Below are 22,121 nucleotides of genomic sequence, written 5' to 3' on the forward strand. Positions count from 1 at the left end.
AAAACGAAAAGCCGGTGTTTTCAAAATCCCCGGTTTGAAGAGCATTTTCGAAAAGTTCTGTTTTCGTGGCGGATTAGTTTGGACAGTAGGCCTAGCCGCAGAAATAAAGTTGCGTTTTCAAAGTGTGGACGGGGCCCTAAGTGAGAGGGGTGGGAAGAGTTTTTAAACAATCATAAGATGTAGAAAGCCTTCAACCTTCGAAAAGCTTTTTATCTTTCAGTTTTAACTTGTTCCACATCATAAACTGGAGTTTGTAACTTGACGCTAAAACAGCAAGCTAACAACCGAGATGTGGCCAAGGCGGCTCATTTGCAAGTCTCCTTTAATATATTCTAAACATCGCCCACATAACTGAAGCATGTCTATGGTTAATACAACAAACCACGCCAGCCTATCGTCAATAGATTGTGAGATAAAAGGACATAATTCGTTCATTTGTTTTGTGGGGGACTTTTTAGTGGCGGACTGGTCATTTTGATCGCCTTACCATGCAGCATTGGTGGTTTTTTTCGCGATCAACATTTTTGATTGCATCATAAACAGTAGACCTGCGGCACATGAGCTCATTTTGTGGTGGGCAGTTCATCAGTTTAAGCACGTTTGAGGAAAAACACAAGCCCTTAAGAAGACGTAGCATTTAATTAAGACGGTATTTCATCAGCCCATGCATGTCTGTCTTTCCTTTTCCTTTAGTTGTTTAGTTTGTAGCGCGTGTCACAGCATTAAGGCGTACTTATGTGGAAGAAAAAGACCTCAAACAACGCGTACACACTAACCGCAGTGATATTTACCTGTGTTCTCGGCAAACTCAGGAAAACAACATTGGTATACTTACATTATATTACGTAAAAGCAGTATCATTCGGGTTTGTCAACGGTAAACATCCATAGGTTTCCATGGGTTCCAGTGAATGAGTAGGTTCTTCGAATATCCTTGAAGGTTTAAAACTCTTTACGAGGACATAGCATTCATCTACGTAGGACGTAGCATTCATCTGTTTTTTTTTTTTTGGGGGGGGGGGGGTTTCCTCAATCGCTCTCTTTTTAAATATTCCGGCACTTAATTAAAATGTTATGAAAATGTCATTTATCATTCTTAATCCGTTTATTTCCCCGGTTCCGGTTAATTTTCTTCTGAAGTTTTTGTCATTTTGCGACAGCTTCGTGAGTTTGAAATTCTTTCAGCCGGATATTAAACTGAATGAGAGGAGTGATTTAAGATTACGTCATCATTCCTTCAGGAGCCAATTTTGGATTTTGTAATATATAGATTTAGGCCAGCCTAAAAGCGTAGCTCCTGGGCCGGGTTGTTCAAAGCCCGATTAAGTTACCCAGAAAAAGGTAGAATTTTGATTTGAGTTTTGTAACTTTGCGGTAAGGTTTTCTGTATATTGTTTGGCCTTCTGTTCTGAGTTTTAATAATCACCATAGACACAAAACAAATCGGCAAAAAACATTTGTATAGAAGAAAAAGTTATAATTTGGTTAACTTTTAATCCTGGGTTAGCGTTAACCGGCTTCCGAACAATCCTGCCCTGTTTCCAACAAGTTAACCTAATATGAGCCCGCGATCCAATCGATAACCAGCACTTGGTCAGCGGTCAACTTCAAAAAAATACGTGACCTCGAAGAACTGTAAACTTGAGCCCGCGATATGGCCACGTGATACAGGTCAGCGGATACCTTGTTTTAACAGGTGTCAGTTGACCACAGGAGGGAGAGGTGAACACGTCAGATTTGCCTGACCCTATGATCATGGCCATTTTGACGTCACTGCGAACGAAGCGCGCAAATATACAAAATTTTCGAAAAAGGCGTCGTCTCCTCTCGCTGATACAACTTTTTGAGGCGGATTTCTCCAATCATTCCAGCTTCAAATGGTGTTGTTGTTGGATCTCAAGGAGTAATTATCATTTTTCTTTCTTGAGAGGTAAGTAGATTTTAATTTTAACCGAAAAATCTTGCATAAAGTGTATTTAAAGTGTTACAGCTATCGCTCTCCGATGGAAATATGTGGGGCAAAATTTTCACTATTTGCCCTGTAAAATTGCCTTTTTTACGTGACCGGTACCCTGAGGAAACATGTAACTTGGTCACAGAATAGCGTATATGTATAGGAAAACATGGTAATTGAAGATGACTTTGAAGAATCGGCAGTAAAAATGATCAGTCCATTTGAGTATGAAATATCTGCGATCTCGTTCTCGACACATATTCTGCAACAGTCCTAGCAAACAGAAATACTATCCACAATGATGGAAATGAGAACTTTCACAAGCAAGAACTTGAGCTTAATTATTTGAATAAGACTTAAAGTCTGCCTACTGCACAACGGTGGTTAAAATGCAGACAGAGGATAAAATGTAGACTGTAGACTTTTTAAGAAATGTATTGCATTCCCATTTCCTTTATAGAGAACTAAGTGCTCCGGTTAGCCTGAAATATACAGCTCAGGTTAGCCTGTGTATGGTTAGCTCGATCTCTCTATAATTGAAAATGGGAATATGATATTCTTAAAAATTCTGCAGTCTACATTTTACCCATGGTTTGCAGTCTAGTCTTGTAAGACTTTTCTTTAACCATATTGCCATACAAGGTCTTCTCTCCTCTGCATAGCCCTCTTTCGTGTTGCTTTGACCATAGGCTGGTAGTGTGGAGTATATTAAATTTTCCCCTAGGGAGCTTCTGCAGAGGAGAGAGTATAAGGCCCCATTTATATGGTCTTGGGTACTAGGGACAACCCTATCGGACCCTTCTTAGGCACCTTTATCAAGTGTTTATGTGAAACAAAGTTGTCTCTCCAGGATTACTTAAAGTGCACCTAACCCCAAAAATTTTTTTTCGCTAGAACGAATCTACTTATTATTTGAAATAGTTCTGCGAAAAAATTTTTGGATTCCGTTAAATCCTCGATTTTCTGTGCCACGACGAAATCTCGAAAATAGCTCCAAAACACCGCCATTTTGTTTCACGACCGAGTTTGAGGAGAATGGGTCTAGCGGCTCTTGTGACGTCTACCCAGGAAGGTTGGATATCTCATTTCCTCTCATTTCCTTCAGGATGGTGCAATACACATTCGAAAAGTGCGCAGAAACGCCTTCCAGAGGTGCTATCGGCTGTTGCAGCAATATTCCAGGTTTAAAGAAAGATATACTGTACAATTTACTGACGATGATCGGCTAATGGTGCAATAAAGACGTAAACGATGGTTGATTTTGACGAACCGAAACAAGCGAACTGAATCTGTGAGAACCATTGAAGAACTCTCACTGGAATTTGTTCCGCAGACTTTCGAACGCTATTTTCATAAATTTTCTGCTTAAAGCTAACCAGCAATTTGTAGAAATACCACCGACAACCTATATCTTCCAATCCCGCAGTATTTATAACATAACCGGCAAAGTTGTGTGATCCGGTCATGATCAAGAAGCGTTATACTGATATGTAAATAGATCGCAACTGTACGCCGCTAACCAACACTTATTTCTCTTTCGATTTAGATGAAAGTCGAAGATTAATCCTCTAGAATTACATGATAACAAAATTGTTAGACTCACAGAGTTTTTCGAAGGTTTGGAAATCAGCAGTGTGACAAAGATTCTGTGCAATAGCGTCGAAAATATGACCGCGTAACATTTTCTGCGGACCGCTTAGGGAACACATCCTTTTCGCTTATCGGACGAATTTCACTGCAAACTTTGAGAACAATTTACATTGGTTATTTGGAGTTACGAATTAAAACGTGTGACAATGTGAAATCGGTAATTGTATGAAATGTTTCCTTCCGCCTTGCTTCCCGCAGCTTCAAAAATACAGGTCCAAACAATACGATTTTCAATCGATCGAAGCCAATGTTTTGGAGGTCATCAAGTCTCGAAAACTGCAACACGTACGTCGCTCTTATAAACATGAAGCATTCAACTGAAAGAAAAACACAAACTGGATTTAACAGAACCTTGACAAAATACATTCTCGGTAAGGACAAATGTAAACGGGTTATAAACACGCGTGGGAATCTTATGTTTAGTTGACGAAATTACCATCCAAAGCAGTCCTTGAGTTTTCTTTCCTGCTGTTCGTTTGCCTGCTCCTCCACTTCGTATCTAGCTTTCCATTCCTAATATACAAGCAGCTCGTCCGCAAAGAAGTCTTCCCCGTCGTCGCTTGAAATATTGTAAATTGCTCTCAAAGCTCTAAGCAGTAAGTTCAGAGTTGTCGAACGTGCTCGATCGAAGTTTATTTCGGAGCCTTCCGAATCGAAACTTAACTCTGACTCCAGTGACGAAAAAGAAATGATTCTGAGACAAAACTTGGACGTTTTAGTCCCAAAATACATCGGAACGATTAGTTTTGCATTCTATTTTCTCGAGCAAATACAGTGAGTTGACTGAGGCGCTATTGTGTTTGGTTCCTGGGTAGACGTCATCAGGTACCGCCGCCGCAGACTCCCTAAAACGCGGTCGTGAAACACTTAATCGCGACTTTGAAAGGGCATAGAAAATCGAGGATTCAACCAAATTCAAAAATTTCTTCGCCCAAATGCTTCAAATAAAGTCTAGATTTGTTTTAGCGAAAAAAAAATTTTGGGGTTAGGTGCACTTTAAGTCTTTTTTCATATTCCAGTGCTCAGTTATCCTTCTTCCTTTGGCTTCCTTTCAGTCATTTGATCACTGGGGGGTTTTGCGAGTTAATTTTGATTTCCTCATACTATGAGTTGCCCCTGGTGAGCCAGTCATAGTATTTTGATGAAAAAAGGTTATCAGGCCTACCAGGGTTACCCTAGTTATGTTGCTAAGGGTAACTTGTGTTTTACTTTCTCAACAAAATGGTGAAAGTTAGCCTGTCCAGGGTCACTGGGGCGAGGGCTTTGTTGGTTACCTAAGACCAAATAAGGGGCCTCACTGTCGGCTGGAATCATGTATGCTTATGTAATAAAACTTGAGTTTCAAACTCTGGTCACCTTGAGTTCCTATTGCTAGATCTTATTATGTTTACAAAATTGGCACAGTTGATCAACAATTTAGGAATTTGAAGTTTGATTTATTTTCATTCCAAAACAATTTTGTAACTGTTCTTTATGTAAAGATCCAAAAATGCTTTATGCAGAGTGTTTGTTGTAGTTTGTTTGACATGCTTCAGAAATTTTATGTTTCCTTTGTGCAGGTGAGGGTGCTGAAAAAAAATTTCTTTATGTGAAAATCTGAAGACCTCAATTCAATACATTGATACTGGAAATGAGCTATTTTGTGTTTCATAAATTATGATAATTGCTCCATGTACATTACCGCATTGTATCTGCTTGGAAGGGACTTAAAAGGTGGATGGGGTTGGATCGTTTAATTGTGAGAATTACTTTTTGTTAATCGTAAATACATATTGAGTTCCTGGTGCTAGATCACATTAGGAAATTTATCTTTTAGTTTACATTTTCTGTTGAAAAGAGTTTGGGGCGATGTAAAAACCAAAGAGGGAAGGGAGGTCATAAACATTTACTCCAATTTTCAACTGGTGAATATTAAGAGAAGTCTTATTTGATCTTTTTAGACCTTAGGTTACCATCCTCCACTACCTTTGCAAGACCATTCAAGCAGGCCCCATTTCTGGCAATACATGCAACCACCATAGAAAGCTATCTATTTATTGTCAATGTTGTACTGTCAATTAAACATTTAAAACCCAATCTTGTGTGTTTTTTTGTTATTTGCTGAAAATGTACGCTTGTCATTCTCTTGAAGCCAATAATAAACTCATCAATGTAAAAAGTAACAGGGAACCTGGGATGGATGGAGCTGGGGAGAAATCAGGCTCGGGGTTCATGTTTACAAGGACAACCTCTGTGACACTCTTCTCTAGAATATTTCTTTCTAGGTCAGTTTAAACTTAATGTAAAATCATTGTTTAAGCTATCTTTATTTTCATAAGATTTATGATGAAAACTAAAAGCATAAAGTATAAAGAAAATAACTGATTAGCATTTCAAACTTACAGGCAGTAAAGCTATTACAGTTTCTCAAGACAGATACCATTAGAAAACAAGGGGTTTGGTTATAATAAGAGATCACCTGATATTGATCTTTCCAGCTTTGTCATAACCTTCCTTACTGAACTCTTTGTTTTGGCAATAAGTCATTTTGGCTTAGTTTCTCCTGGATGGGTTAACTCTTATATTGCCAGTGGCTAAGCATAGGAAATGTCCCAGTTCATATTTTCTTTCCTTACTGCTTGGAACCAGATTCTGTATTTTTTAGTTCTTTCCTTATAACATCCTACACAGTTTTCTTTTACAGTCTATACAAGTTTGAGTGAACACAGTGAGATATATATAAAAAAGTTAGAACAAAGCAGTGAGACAGGAAAATTAAATAGCTTTGCATTGCATGCGGACGCCCAAGGAAACAGATCCTGCTCCGATCTCATATTTGACGAACACTGACATGAAATAAAGCACCTTTCTGCCAAGAGGCCTCGTTCTTGTTCTTCTGAATATCATCCGTTTCATCTAGGTCTCCCGTACAGTGATTCTATATCATTTTACCATCTAAAATATCCACACGTCTGCTCGGCTTGTGTCAGTTGGTTGGCCTCGAAGAAGAAAATTAAATGTTGTCGTTGACAGTTTTGCGGATAATTTAGCACAAGAAACTAATTCCTTGGTACATTATTTACTTTCCAACCCAGCATATGACTTGATAGTTCAAATGTCTTTGTAAGGGAGCATTTTCCATCATATACTTTCTCACATTTCAAGGGTTTCGAATAGAGTATTGATCAGCAGGTCCTCCACGCTATCGTCTACAAAATAATGGGTTTAAACCCACTGATCATTTTTATGCATATGTTAAATGATTCGTTCTCATCACCACTCAAACGTTTTAAACCATATGAAGATCATATTTTTGTGTTCGCGTTGTTCACTGTTGGGTTCTCCAGATATCGCCCAAGAAACGGGCGCAAAGCTTCACTTTTCAGTCGCGTTTTCAATTGAGCGATCTCGAAATTTTGCGTGTTTTTGTGTCTCCTGACATCTAGTTTTTGAAAACCAAAGTATTTTTGGGCACAATATTAACAGGTTGTCTTATTCCTGTGGTCTGTTGATCGCTTTCTTTCAAATCCTTCGAGCAATCATCAGATGAAAAACTTTTCTGGTATCATTTTTTAGCGGCCATTGAAACTTCACGGGCCGGCTCACGAGTGACGTCATAATGGCCAAGATCATCGGGCGCGCAATCGCATGGCTACGCAAGGAAAGTTGACCTCTCCCTCCTGGTTGATCATAACATGGATGTCCAATATCAAGAAAGTACACGGTAAACCAAGGGTGCTTACCATTTACAAAAACCATCCGGTTGGAAATTTCAGGCATAAACATTAAACAATCAAATGCGACGTTGCCGGAGAGGGAATCGCTATAAAGTATGTCCACATAAGCTAGAGAGACTTAAAAGAGCAGAAAAATAGCATCACCTCAAATCACAGCCCATAATTTCTGAAGCTTCCCAAATGGAATGGCGCGAACCATTTGATTTTCCAACTGGAATTTCCGGTTTTCTCATGTAAATGGTAAGTACCCCAAGGCTTCATGTCTCTGCCAACCTATTATTTGGAGTATGGTCGCCATGTTGGGCAACTCCGCCGTCGTCGTCGTCGTGCGTACGCGCCCACGAGCAATACCGCTAGCCATGATAACCATGAGAAAATCAACTCATGGGTTTCCTTTTCTTTGCTATATGAGTATGGGGCTCCGCTATAATGGACATCAATGCACACAATACAGAAGGTCAATTGACCGTTTTCTTTTTCGGGGTATTGGATTGCATCTAGATTGCAATGATGGCTCATGCTGGGGAATATCATTAAAAAAAGATTAATGTCACTTGCATTTGAAAACACTCCTCGCATTAGCTTTAGTTACAAGCTAGTTCCAATCCGAGAATAGAAAATGGTGCATTGTTATTGGTCAATGTTTTTTTTTCGTTTCAAAAACGTCGAATTAATCCATCGTTTTCATTGTGAATGTAGACTTTCTTTTTATTCTTACGAAAGCTTATTGAAAGCAATTGCTCTTTTTATTTGTAATATTTCATTCGTATATATATCGAGTCGTAAACTGTAGTTATAAGATTATAAGATCGGCGAACCATTTATACGCCAGAACGATTTTTAAACTTACATATGGTTCATTTTCAGTGTTACGTCTAAGATGAAAGACTGACACATTTTGTTTAACTTTATTCAATTAAAATCTATAACTTATAAATTTATTTGTAACAACGAGTTGTTTAAAGTGCCACTATGCTCAAATTCTCGATACCCATTTTTTACATTTTTGTACACAATAGGTCTTTCCTAGATATCTTGGCAAATTTCAATCTATTACGAACATTAGAACTCATGTCTTTTGGACCTTTATTTCCGAAAATTTACGGCCGCCATTAATTTTCCTTGTTCCAAGTCCTGGTTGAGGATTGGAGAAAATGACGTCATTTTCTCAAAAATACCACACGGGTTGAAATTATGATAACAATTAGTACAGCAATTCGCATAAAGAATAACAAAAACTTTGGCTCATATATTCGTACAATTTTCTACATTAATTGTTGTTATAATTTCAACCCGTGCGGTATTTTTGAGAAAATGACATCATTTTCTCAAACTCTCAACCAAGACTCAGAACAAGGAAAATTAATAACGGCCATAAATTCTCGGAAATAAAGGTCCAAAAACCGCGAGTTCTAATGTTCGTAATAGATTGAAATCTGCCAAGATATCTAGGAAAGACCTATTGTGTACGAAAATGTAAAAAAATGGATATCGCAAATTTCATCATAGTGGCACTTCAAGACGTGATCTAAATATTTATTTTTCGGTGACCTTTGTTATGATCAAGCTATAGCCTCGAGCGCAGTCGTCTTTACAAGACTGGGGACTACTCAGCAAAATCGACTTATACGTGCTGCTTTCATGTTTGTGGAATCCGTTGTCGAAGCCAATGAAACTCAAAGTAAAAATATCGCGGATCGGTTACCAGGTTTGATCATGATAATATAGGATATAGCGTTCTCTGGTAAAAAGTATTTAAAAACTCAAAGTGTTTCCTGTGAGATCTGAAATTGTCAATGATAAATTAAATCTATCCATATTCATTCTGTCGATATCATTGTGCTGACTACGAGCAATTTCCTTCTTTTCCGAATTTTCTATGGCGTGAGTGAATGCAAAGCGTCGATTGAAGAAGTTGCAGCAGTGATATTCTAAAACGTTCTTTTTCCTGCCTTTGCAACGACTTAAAATTTAGCTCTCCGTTTCTACCGTTGATTTCCTCAAACTAATTTGCACTCGCGCTAAGTTTTCCTAAAACTTTCTATTTCCTGGCTTTAGAACTCCTGTTGGAACTACTTAAAATTTAGTTGTCTGTTTGTAACGTTGATTTCCATAAACTAATTTCCTCTCCCGCTTAGGATCTTCCCGGGGGACCTTAAAAAATCTATTATTTATTTATTGCATAAGTGACAGATAGAAGTTCTTAGAATTTTCTTTGTGGTAAGCCTTGCTGCCTTGTACTAAGATCAATCAATGTACATTTCTTGCTGAAGTTAAAAAAGCATTGTCCAGTGTGTCTTACCTATTTTTTAAACGTAGTTAGGGCTGACGTAAGTAAAAAATCGAGACTCTGCAGCTGTTAAACGGGAAATTATAGTGTTATTTGTTCTAAACACGATTTTTAGTTTATTAGCTTTCCTCTTTGAAATTTTATTGGTTGTTTCCTAAACACACAAGTAATCATATAAGTTGCGCTTGATGATTTTTAGAATGGAATCTTCAAAAACAACGTTCATGGATGAGCGAATCCGGCTTCAGGCTCACGCTTTTAGTAAATTTCGTTTGATTAATTCTGGTGTAGTAAGGCTTTACTCTCCTCACGCCTGTTGGGTATTGCCACTCAAATTTCTGCTTGATTACCGCCTTTATTTCTTAGATGAAAATTATCTTGTCCCAAATTTCGTCTTGGAAAACATGGAAAAGTGCGAGATAAGGCCTCGTAGAACTCGTCATTTCGCAAGCAATACACCCACGGGTTGATTCCCGATGAAGTAAAGGCAAGTGCTTCGACGGATGTCCACTCTGTGTAGTAAGATAATTGTTGATTGAGACCACAAGGATCCAGTGTGAAATAATTCACCAAAGACGTGACTAAACTTGGCGACCAGCAAACAACAAACAGCCCAACCACAATGCTTACTGTCTTGGCGGCCTTGGAATTCTTTTTTCCTCTTTTAACCGCGTCTTGATTCAGGAAGCTGTTGTCTGTTATTATTTTTCTCGACTGCTCTGCTGCGGCTCTTAAGATCCGAATGGAGCAAGATACGATGACTATCATAGGTATCAATACCGTGATGATTGCAAAAGACAACCATAGCGCTACGCTACCTTCCGCGACCACAAACCTCGAACAGGGGAGAATCAAGGACATCAACCAAACAGTGGCTATGAGCTCGTAACATCTCCTTTTAGTTAGAATTTCTCGGTAGCGGAGAGAATGAATGATGGCGATGTACCTGTCTAGGCTAACACAGCACAAGTTAAATGTTGTGGCCACCGTTGTGTGTATCCAAAGATAGTCGTTAACTTTACCGTGGGTTTGCAAGTAAGTATCAGCGTCATATCCCAAGCATCTGATAAATATCCACGTTGGGGCAATCACCAAACCAACTAAAAGGTCGGCTGCTGCCAGCGAAGTTAAAAATAAGTTTGAAATTGTTCTTAGTGACTGGGTTTTGGCGATCAACCACAAAACAACCGCATTTCCAATTGTGGCCGCCAAACCCACGAGACCATACCAGGTCGACAAGAGAACCTTTGCTGTCATGCTCAGTTCTTTATACTCACTTTGGCAAGTGTTGTTCATCTTTTCTGGTTCCTGTGCTTTGTTGAATTTTATCTGGTAAGAAATTTTAAAACGGCGACAAAATTTGCTGCAGGCGACGAATTATCTTGGGTTAATACGCCGCGTATTTACCACTAGGTTAATTAAAATTCAGGTGATGACTTGGGGGGTTTTCAATCAATCGATTATAGCTGATAGTGCCTGTCATTCGTGTCGTCACTGTGCTGCGCTCATAACAAAGAGGTTGTTTTTTTGACATTTTAAGTCTGGAAGGAAAATTCTAATAACACTTTATGTGTTGAAACATTCCTCTTCTAAAATTGTCGTGAATTTCTGTCTTATTTGGTAGGTCAACAGTTAAGGTCTGTGTTGTTTCAGCTTGTCAACTTTTAGGTATAATTCCAATAATCTGTTATCAATAATCCATGATTCGATCGTTTGTCTTTGTTTGTTTCGGTGGCCGCCGTTTTACCAGTTTATTCCAAGAAAACGTGAGCCTAAAAGCGAGCTGTTTCAAATTTTCATGTGTTTGACACGCGTAAGCTTCGGTCTTTTGGCTATGTCGGTAATAGAACGATCTACGCTAAGCCATCGGAACATAGCTGGTAGGTATAATAAACAAATATGCAAAAACCTCACTTTAATTTATACAAAGAATTAATTGATGCAACAGGCTTGAGAGCTGCGTTCACGTAACGTCAATTAAATTTAAAAAAAAATTACCACTTGAAATATAGTTGTGCCTAGAAACGGCACGTAGCTTTTCAATATCTGTTAAGCGATGCAAACGTCTTGGATTTTCTCCATTTTCCACCTGTTGTTTTATTTTGTTTAATGAAATAAGTTAAATGAAATATTAAAGCGACAAGGGACTAATGGCTCCTTGCCTAATGGACCACCTTTTATTTGGTATGATTGAATACGCAGTGAGAAATGTGTTCGTTATAAACTGCTGGTTTGAGTCAGCGTCAACACTACGCCTGAGAAATTATTTCTCCGGTTAGGCCTAAACGCCCACACTAATCAATCACGAAAACGGAACTTTTCGAAAACGTTCTTCAAACCGGAGAAATTTGAAAACGACGGGTTTTGACTTTCCTGTGGACGGAAAACATATTGAAAACGGAACTTTTTAGTCGAAAATTATGGCGTGACGATAATCATGTGATTTCCCAGACCGAGTTTTCCTCAAACACAAATTTAAGATGACCGGTAATTGATGCATTTTTAAATTCATCCGGCGTAGCGTGGACGGTACCTGAACCCACTTTGAACTGATACTGACCATGGCTTTGAGTCCATCTGCGTGATGTTGCAACAGACAGAAACGAGTCTCGCCTTATTTTTGTTATGTGCATGCTTTATTTAACTAAACTTCGTTACTTTCTCTTCTTTAAAAAAAGATCTTATTTTACAAATGAATTATTTCTGACGTTACAGGAACTATATTCGTCTGAAAATTTCAAGAAATTGTTAACAGATTAAAGAATTAACATATAGAAGAACATTTTAGAAGAAAGTGAACGCTTGTACATGACGTATCGGTGTCATCTTGTCGCCATTAAAAATGCAAATTTTGAAGTCATACGATAGTGATGGGAGATGAAGTTAGACACGTAATGTTTAAAATAAATTATTTCGTGATCGCGAGAAATAAATAGGCAATACCTTCGATTACTGACGGCTATATTAATATAATCAAATCTAGCACCAGTTTTTCGAAGGCTGGATAACGCTATCCACCGAATAAATCGCTATCCAGTAAATAAGTGTTAACAAGACAAACCACGCTATCCACTGGATTGTGATTTATCCAGTGGATAGCGTTATCCCCCTTTCGAACAACCCGGACCAGACGTTTAGCAAAATGTAGGCCTATTAAAACCTGCCTTTGAAAAAGCAGCTTTCCAGTTTACTCTCATTTGGTAAATGCAGTTTCTATCAGTTATGCTTCATAATTCCTTATTTGAAAAATAAGACAAGAAGCAAGCATGAGCGTGATACGCTTGCTTCTGATGCAATATAAGTCCGGACGAAGGAAAAACCTTGTCAAGCCGTTGAATCGCGTTGCTTCCGAGGATTGGAAACATTTACATGTAGCTTAGAAGTATATACCGGTATATAAAATTTATTTAGATATTTGTTATTGTCATCATTCAATGGCGCGTTTATAGAGCTGTCAACTCTCTAAGGTAACAAAAGAGAAAGACATCTTGTATGTGTGCAGTCGTGGATGCTACTTGAATTCGTGTTCTGATAAAGAGGCCGCTTCTTTTAAATCTGGAAAAGGTTTTGTGAATCCATCCTTCCCGTTTAAAAAGTATGTGGTGATAGTTCCTTTTCCCTGCAAAAGAAGGATTATGAGGCTTAACGCGAAACGATGGCTACCTAGTACAACCTGGAAGGAGGTTTGGATACCCGGTGTTAATTAGCATAGGTTTTGACGATTTTACTTCTCCGTTCACTCCTTAGTTTTTGATTCGATTGAGAAGATATATCAAACACTCGAGACAGTGTTTCATCGGCTATCCAAAAACCTCGAATTTCGTCAAAAATACTCCGCTGCGCGTTGTATTTTCAACTCTCTTCTCGGTATTTGGGTATCCCGATGAAACACTGTCTCTCGTTTTTGATATATTACGTATTACACCCAACCTTCCCATCGTGTGCTGCGCGTATGTCAAACTGATTGTGTTAGCCACTGTCAGTTGTTTTCTATGGCATGGTATACACTGTAAAAAACGGTATGCAACACTTTTTTTCGTGGTGTTCCATGGAATAGCCCACTCGTCACTTGTGTTTTTTCAGTGTACACACTGGTATACAACTCGAAAGCGTCCCATAACTAGTTTTTACATGCATATGAGTTTTATTTTCGCTGACGAAAGGATCTGTTATTATACACTCGAGGTAATTATAAACTAAACATTGCGGGGCCTCTGACTACAAGAAATTGTGTTTTTCTTTTTTTTCAGTCAGAAGCAAGGTTTCGGATACTAAAGCGACAGAACACCATTTTGGTAGAGATACTTTCACACCAAACGTGGATAAAATGTTGGAGTAGAACAATGCGTCGTGACCTTGCTGTGGGCTTTATGCATAGTACGAGTTACCCAAGATAAATCTTTTTTAGTTCGAGTCAAATGTTGAACAAAAACTATATACTTCCTTTAATTGGTCTAAATAGTAACAAATGATGTCACAAAACCTAACTGCACCTTTGGTTTTCAAGACATTCTGGATATGGTTGACAGCTTACCTTCATTGTAACCGGTCCTCTTTCCTCCATCTGAAAACCCCCAAGAAGATCCAAGGCCGCTTTGCATTCTGGGCTTAAGTGAATTCTTAACGCTGAAAAAGTTCGGCGTAAATGGAAAAATATAAACAAGATAAAAAAGAAAACGGAAATATTATTTTGTTAGATTTGATAGAGAGCGTAGTTGTGATTCGGAAACCCGGGTACTATTGTACTTCAAATGATTAGACTTGTATTTATCAAATGTGTAAATGTCACAGCGAAAAAAAGATTGTCAGCCGGGCCAAGCCTTAAATGTACTACGTTGCAAAACCATTTTCGACCGTGATCAGTGGCGCTTCGACATCTCGTTCGAAAGGTAGGAACACAAAAACTATTTTGACTAGAATGGCACGCTGAAATTAAGTCTCGGAGAGAAGACTAGATTGTCTGGAGTATTAAACATATATATGGCATGTTTTTCTTTAGCCCGTGAACAGGCTCTCCCGTCGAGGATGGCGCGAAGAGAAAGCGGGAATAAAGAGGATAGAATGGAGAGGAGGACCGGACAGAGTTCCTCCTCGGCCCTTCCAGCAGCGGTCAGACCCTTCAAGTCGGAGCTTGTTCACAGGCTAGATTACTTTTCAACGTAACGTAGCATAGCTCGTAGTCCTCAATTTTAAAAGTGTAGAAGATTAAGTTCACTTTATACTTTTCAAACATCGGGAATACTTAATTTTATGTACTTACATTTTAACTAGTTTGTATTTTCTTTTGTTACTTTTTTATTAGGTAATGTACATTTATATGATATTTTAAGAGTGGGCATCCTGCTAATTAAGTAGTTTTTTAAGCTAAGCGGAGTTGGCATTATAGATAAAGAATTACCATTACCAGTTCAGAGAGCTGTCACAAAAACTCACCTAGACCACTAGATTCCATCCTTGAAGCATAGTTCACAGTGTCACCAAACAAACAGTATCGAGGCATTTTGAGTCCTACAACTCCAGCCACACACGACCCTACACGTGTTCAAATGAGAAAATGACAGTTCTTAGTCGGTTCCTCAAAAGTCAACTTTCTGAATAGTTTGAGAAATGAAAGTTTTTCTCTTGCGGTAAGCTATGTCTAACGTCTATCTGCATGACAAGTGGCAAGCTATACTGACCAGTATGAATTCCTATTCGTAGTTGAAGTCTCCTGTTTGGTAGGTACTGGATGGTGAAGTCTCTTGTAGAACTGAGTAAGTTTAGCGCCATTGTGGCTATCTCACCAGCGTGCTTATTGCCGTTCCGGACAGGCAAACCTGATACAACCATGTATGCGTCACCAATTGTCTCAACCTGTTTCGAATGCGGAAGATAAAGCATTTTCGCATTCTCTCAACTCATGCCAACTGATGTAGTTAAATCGTAGTATAATATAGTTTTATAGTATAGTAAGTATAACATTTCTCTCTTAACAGTTTGAGCCAGCAATAACTTCGTAAAGTCAACAACCATGCGCAGGCGCTGTCATAAATAGAGAGCTTAGGTAGTTACGACGGCGACCCCGAGGACAACGACTAGTAAAAAATGAACTTACGTTTTAACTTCGAATTTTTTAATTGTATAGATCTGTTCAGTTCGCCTACTGGTATCAAAACTGGCGCAAGCTAAATATATATAACATCAGCGTTTGTCCAAATGAAAATGCAAAAAATTAGCGGCCACACGCAGAACTTGGTCGTTTGAAGTTGTTGTTGGGCAGAGGACGACAAAGAAATGTGCAAAGATTTATAACGCACGTGCACAGCCATTTTTCTGCTCACAAAACGTTTTTTTTTGGTGACATTCCCGTTACCGTCGACGTCGTGGCTTGCTAAAGCTCCCTAATGTAATATGATCTGGTCGGTTACCAATCAGGGTACACAAAGCATCTTCAAGTAAGTTCTACCCCAATCAAGCTGTTTATTCTCAGTTTCTTCTGCTTTTTTCGTGAGATAAAGAAATACATAAATTACCTTCAAAGTTTTCCCATTACAATGAGCTTTTGGAAGTTAAGGAACCATGCGTTCAGGCAGCAACGGGAAGAAGGAAATGCATAATTCTACAAACAAGGTTTAGAGTTCGCCAAATAAAACGACCTACCTTGTAAACATCATGAGCGTCAATAATGTTATCGAAACAAGTGTACAAATCGTTTAAGAAATGCACCACCTGCGGAAAGACAGTAAGCTGTTTATAGTGTTGGTTACCAACATTTCTACCAGACTTTGTGAAGGTGCACTACGAACAGATACTTGGACGGAATTATGAGCAGCGGCTTCCGTCTTAAAGGGAGCAACTTCACTGTTCGCGCATAATGAAATGCTTAGCCTAATTTTTTCTAGTTCGTCGTTTTCTAATCCGTGTCAATCTGAACCATCCTAAACCATCCTGTTCCTTGATGGTTTATTATTATCTCTTTGGTGTTTTTCTGTGTAAGTAAACTATTATTTTTAGGTTTCCTTCAGTATAATGGTAATTTTGTACGTGGCAAAAGTAACTCAAAATCCCGTTACTGAGCTCCTTTAAGCTTGATAGAAGTACGCAACAGGACGTTAATCCAGATGTTATGCAAGTAAAATGATGCAACGACTTTATAACGTACGACATAGTGAAGTTACTCGGGTGGGAATACAGTACAGCAAAAGCTACAATAACTTTGACTGGAATCGAAAGTTGAAGAGATGATCAGTACCTGCAGTGGTGTGCACCGAGCAGCCAGGGAGGTGAAGCCCACGATATCACTGAAGTAAATTGTCACGCAAGAGAAGCTTTCAGCCGTCACAGATCTTCCCAGCTTAAGATCCTCTGCGATTGGTCTAAAAGGAGACAATGCACTACATTTAGTGTGCTTGAAATTAACTGAAATTACTGGGTGGTTAATTTAAAACAACTGATTTTGATACTGAGGTGAAGTCACTTTTCAAACAAATTATCATTGCGTACTGTTGGCTTTTTATATAACTTTGATTCCTTTTAATTACTGATAACTAAAGCGTATTACCTTGTAAACAAATTTGCTCCTGTTATTAACCACAGGAAAGCAATAAAACTGGAAAACGTTTATTGTTTGGAGAAAGTTAGTTCAAATGGTTCAGTTCAGTTTAATAAGCTCGCTTCAAAAATAAATAACTTTTAAGCCTGGTTTTTACTACGACATAAGCACAGACATATGCATAACCGTAGCGAGGACGCCAACAGTCAAAGCGTAAAAGAACAAGTACATATGGTTGTGAGGACGCGCACAGCATAAGCATAAGCACAAACACAAGCAGAAGAATCGTTTGTGTTCTTGTGCTTGTGCTTATGTCAAGTGAGAACGCGCTGCTATAAGCATGAGCGTAAGAATAAGCGAGAGTTCGCTGACTTAATTGTTTTACTGTATCGAGAATTGAGGTATGAAACCGGAAACAAGGTACTTATCCATTCTGCGCATGCCTATGTGCTTATGCTTGTGCTGTGGGCGTTCTCACTACCGATATGCTTATGCTTGAGCTTGTGCTTATGTCGTGTTGAAAACCAGGCCTAACTAAACAAACCTAAAAAACAATATTTAAAAAAGTATTGTTATAAAGGAACTTGATTCCTTTTTTGACGCAGTAGTGATAAGACCTTTTTCAGTCCTTCAGCTATATCTTTATAAATCGTTTATACCAAACTACATCTGAAGTAGTTAATGCTTAGCATAATGACGCTTACTTTGGAAGCATTTTGTAAAGAAGCTCGTCTGTTTTAGCCTTCTCCTCCGCCAGTTGCATTGTCCTCTCATCTACAAGATGTTCCAGTTGGTCTGTGTAACTTTCCATCATCCGTATCATGTTATCCACAATGTTGGCATTTCTGTAAAAGGCGTTCAGTGAACATACTTTTCTATTGTGATTGATGTATTGACACGGTTGGCATTTTTTCCAATAAATTTTCGATTCATGGCCAACCTCGTAGAACTGATTAGTTTCGATTCGTATGTTTTCAAGTTAAAACTGGCACCTGACTTCGCCTGTCCTAGACAAGATTTGGACCTCGCTTTTTTATTTTGTGTTACTTACTACAATCCAATTTGGCGAAGTTAATTTAGTAATGGGCATGTATTCATTACTCATATACATGTACTCTACACAACCATTTGACATTATTAAACTACTAATTCTGCTTTCCGTCAAGCAGACTCTGCACTATAAACATAAGCATAAACATATAAACATGACATAAGTACAGACTTACTTTCCGCGACTTAGAGACTTAAACTTTGACTTTATTTCCGAAAATGTTGGTCTCATCGACGGGTCGTCGTCCCAACACATTTGCATCAAGTGAATAATGCCTTTGTTATCACCAATCTCACTCGGTAAGTCAGGCCTGAATGCTGGAATAAGCCGTTTTCTTACTTGGTCGATGATATCTGCGGGGACGAAAATAGTCATAGTTTCTTTTCAGCTTTGATGAATGTCTCAGAGAAGCATGAATTAACTAACTGTTCGTCTGCTATTTCTTTGGTTCTCACTAATAGGGCACGTTCGATAGGTCACCATCTCTGACCACTTTTATTTGTTGTAATTTTATTCCTTTTTATACGAACTTTCTATATTTAGTTTTGTAATCAAATTTTGTTTACGGTGTATTTAATCTTGCACTTATGACACTGGGTGACTTTGCAAGAATCTAAATGTAAATGTAAATCAATATTCTAACATGGCTCCCATTCTTTCAGGAAATAATTAATAAATTTTTTTAAAGTTTCTTTTGCCCTTCAATACTCAAAAGAGACTTGGATACAAAGAAAACAACACCAGAGAATTACCGAAGTTTGTCCTGAATGCCTGGGAGCTATGTGTAAAGTTAAACACATGCTCTCGTTTGTGTAAAGTAAACCTAAATCCTGACCATTACATTAAGTTAATAACGTTCTTGACTCTCTTGAAAGAAATGGCACTTGCCGTTGTAACCACACTATTCTCCCTATCAAATCTCACAACACTCATATACAGAATATCTTTGCAACTTAGCATATCTCATTTTAGTATGGTTTACTGGCATTACTGCGCTTTTCAATAACATGCGGATTCCAAAAATTCAAAGCTCAACCGACAAATGCGTTTTTCGCTATCGTCAATCAAATGTTCGGCGGCTCCTCACAGCTTCCGGCTACTGCCGAGCACTGTTCCGTTGTCTGAACTGTGCTCAACGATTTGATTACCGTGCGCCCGCGCTTGGCAGTGGTCGGAGGCTGGGAGGAGCCGCCGAATATTTGATTGACGGTAGCGAAAAACGCATTTGTCGGTTGAGCTTTGAATTTTAGAGTCCGCATGTTACTGAAAGGCGCAGTGATGCATTTGTATTAATAATTTAGAATAAATTTCGCAGTAATTGAGAAACTTACCCCTTGGTTCCATACAGAGTGAAGAATATGGCTCCTCTCTATTGAGCAGCTCGCTAAGAATGATCCCATAGCTGTACACGTCACCCGGCTGAGAACAACGCACACTAACATCCTCCCCAAGGAATTCTGGGGCTGTCCAGAATAGTTCTGATAGAAAATTAAAAAGCGTGGGAAAACAGTATACATAAAAAAATATTCCATCTTGTGTAACGCTTAGACTAGCATATAAAGGAACCACTCAGAAACTGATGGAAACTTACTCTTGTATTTAGCATGTTCACCAGCATCTTGTGAGCTTTGGCCGGACTTTAAAAGATGCAGCCCATAGTCAGCTACTTTGCACACCCACCGACTGTCAATCAAACATTTGGATGACGTAAGATGGCCGTGCACTTGGACAGGAGAGGCGTGCAGTGCTGCCAATCCCTAAAGAGGTATTTGAAAGTTATGGCAGTATAAAATTGTACACTTAATAGACCGAGGAACCAGCAAATGCTATTTTTGGTAAGACACATGGCGAGGTACTTGGTAGGGAGGTTGCCACAGGTTGACAGACTCAAATGATGACGATCTGAGCTCGATTATTTATGATATTTCTGATCACGTTTTGATGTTAAAAAGGAAATAACATTTATTTTTTTCTCAAACCTTACTGCAAAAAGTGCGTAAAACGAAATTTATTCAGAAAGGTTTTAAGGCTATGATGAATGCCAAGGATATTTCTGTCAATCAGACAAAAAGTAAAATGTTTCTGTTACCATGGCAATATCTTGCGAAAACGATGCTCGGAAGAACCAGTCAAGTTTTATATTTTCATTGGCTAAAATTTCCTGAAATAAAAGAGAAATGCACTAAGTTTCGATTACAAACCTTACTAGGTATCAGAATTGAGCAGACAGAAAATGTTAACGTACAATTCACGTGGTGTAGATATTTCACTGAAGTCTTAAAACCTGGTCAGTTGTTGATGTTTACTTAACAACGGCCTTACCTCTATGCTGCCCCGATAACAATATTGTGAAATGATACAGACATTTGGAGATGTGACACATACTCCGATATATGGATTGAGGTTTGTGTGAGCAATGTCGCGCACCTGCAGTGAGGAACAAAAATATAGGAGTGAAGTGAGCAACGTATTCCTTTCATCTGATTATCATCATCATCCTTCTAACACCTCAGGCGGGGGGGGGGGGGGGGGGTGTGAGGCTGCTACGTATTCCTTTAGTCTGGGCTTATTCATTTAAACAGCCAGTTGGAATTTTCATCAATTTCACGGTTTTAAACATTTAATAATGAAAAATTCAAATCTTTTGTCTTTGTTTGCTTCTTTTGAAATATTAACAGATTTTCCATCACTCATCGCGCAGAATTCTATTGTCTTTCGCGACATATACTTGCAGTGCTCATTTTTTCAATGCGCGGAATAATAATTACAAATATTTGCTGTCGGAATTCCGACTGCTCTCGTCAATGAATCGGCGGCTGTCAATCAAACGGTCTGATGTGTGAAGTAAATCCCAAGGTGTAATAAGCTAACAAAAGCGCTCTAATTTAAAGGCGGCCTGCGCTCTTCACGAAGACTTTTGTCAACAAAGTCGTGTGCAGCGACATTCTCACTTTTTTTGTTGACATGTCACACTCGAAATGGTTTGAGCGCGGGAGCCAAAAGTTCTCCCACAAAAAATTCTTCTTCCAAAGCGTTGCCAAATTGAAAGAACGGTGCGCATAAAACTTTCTTCTACTTTATCGTTGTCCTCTTTTACTCGACCGGTCAAAGCAGTTCACCAGACGTAGTCTTTTACTCGATCGGTTTACGTAGTCTGTCGTTGATCGAGGACTTAAAAGACAACACAGGTCTTTATCTATTCGAAAGATGAAGGGGAAAATAAATGACATTTCTGTTTGAAATCCAGAGCCGAACAAAAAAGCAAGGGCACGCAGCGCGTCTTACGCCTGAGTGAGCATTGTTGTCCACTGCATGTGTGAGATAATTATTCAAAATTGGAACCGTTTTAATTGATCAAAACATTTAAAAGGCCCAGGTTCGAGTATTCAGTTATTAGAATCCTCTTTGGAGTAACATGTCAAAGCGTACGAGACAGCTCGGCTTTTACGCATCACTATTTGATGACGTTTATGATCATGGCCTCAGTTATAAGTACCGACCCAAGCAAAAGCCCGTTGTTATGGGTATTTATGAAGTTGAGCCCATAGTCTCTCAACGAAATCAAGGGGGCAAGGCAGAGTATTTTATTCAGTGGAAGAATTATCCTTTAACTGAAAACACATAGGAGCCGTCCGAACACTTCTTATGTTGATGAAATTACATGTAAAGTGAACATTTGTTTTTGTCTCTTGACAACGCGCCACTGCCAGAGAGCCTCGCCGTTTATTTGAAGATAAAACATTGGGTCGTAGCCTTTCAGTGGAGTGGACATGTGCAAGAAAGCGGGAGTGACCGGGGATTCAATGAGCTCTAAAAAGAGCTCCCGATCAACGCGCTGCATTTCTTGCACAGATGACATGCTGAAAATTCGTTTATTGCAACTCGCGCAAAGCGTTACTTTAAACACGATGGTTAAGTGATACATTTTAT

The 22,121-nt window shown here is 38.8% G+C and overlaps 3 protein-coding genes across 8 annotated transcripts in view; 1 reads left to right on the forward strand and 2 right to left on the reverse strand.

Moving 5' to 3' along the window:
- Window positions 1-7,299: 7,299 nt before the first annotated feature.
- On the reverse strand, window positions 7,300-10,919 carry LOC145499790 (beta-1 adrenergic receptor-like). The gene has a single exon (XM_081479317.1). The coding sequence runs from the start codon at window positions 10,903-10,905 to the stop codon at window positions 9,940-9,942; it is 966 nt and encodes a 321-aa protein (XP_081335443.1). The 5' UTR covers window positions 10,906-10,919; the 3' UTR covers window positions 7,300-9,939.
- Window positions 10,920-13,114: 2,195 nt separating this feature from the next.
- LOC145499649 (atrial natriuretic peptide receptor 1-like) overlaps window positions 13,115-22,121 on the reverse strand; it is a 34,446-nt gene continuing 25,439 nt past the window's right edge. For all 6 annotated transcript variants that reach the window (XM_081479167.1, XM_081479182.1, XM_081479190.1 and 3 more), the window contains 12 exons: window positions 20,514-20,618; window positions 20,281-20,352; window positions 19,783-19,948; window positions 19,523-19,669; window positions 18,367-18,544; window positions 17,845-17,985; window positions 16,841-16,964; window positions 16,249-16,317; window positions 15,288-15,462; window positions 15,043-15,141; window positions 14,144-14,235; window positions 13,115-13,228 (listed from right to left, as the gene is read on the reverse strand). In XM_081479167.1, coding sequence (XP_081335293.1) covers window positions 13,121-13,228; window positions 14,144-14,235; window positions 15,043-15,141; window positions 15,288-15,462; window positions 16,249-16,317; window positions 16,841-16,964; window positions 17,845-17,985; window positions 18,367-18,544; window positions 19,523-19,669; window positions 19,783-19,948; window positions 20,281-20,352; window positions 20,514-20,618 — 1,476 coding nt within the window. In that variant the 3' untranslated portion in view covers window positions 13,115-13,120. The remainder of the gene's footprint in view (window positions 13,229-14,143; window positions 14,236-15,042; window positions 15,142-15,287; window positions 15,463-16,248; window positions 16,318-16,840; window positions 16,965-17,844; window positions 17,986-18,366; window positions 18,545-19,522; window positions 19,670-19,782; window positions 19,949-20,280; window positions 20,353-20,513; window positions 20,619-22,121) is intronic.
- Window positions 19,889-22,121, forward strand: part of LOC145499718 (uncharacterized) — a 75,993-nt gene continuing 73,760 nt past the window's right edge. Inside the window, exon 1 of the mRNA XM_081479246.1 lies at window positions 19,889-19,956. The gene's annotated coding sequence lies outside the window, so the exon portion shown is untranslated. The remainder of the gene's footprint in view (window positions 19,957-22,121) is intronic.

The sequence above is a fragment of the Orbicella franksi genome, chromosome 1 (genome assembly GCF_964199315.1).
Source record: "Orbicella franksi chromosome 1, jaOrbFran1.1, whole genome shotgun sequence".
NCBI classification, from domain to species: domain Eukaryota; kingdom Metazoa; phylum Cnidaria; class Anthozoa; order Scleractinia; family Merulinidae; genus Orbicella; species Orbicella franksi.

Excerpts from the sequence above, each read along its gene's own strand:
- LOC145499790 (XM_081479317.1), bottom strand. The coding sequence starts at position 10,905 with ATGAACAACACTTGCCAAAGTGAGTATAAAGAACTGAGCATGACAGCA.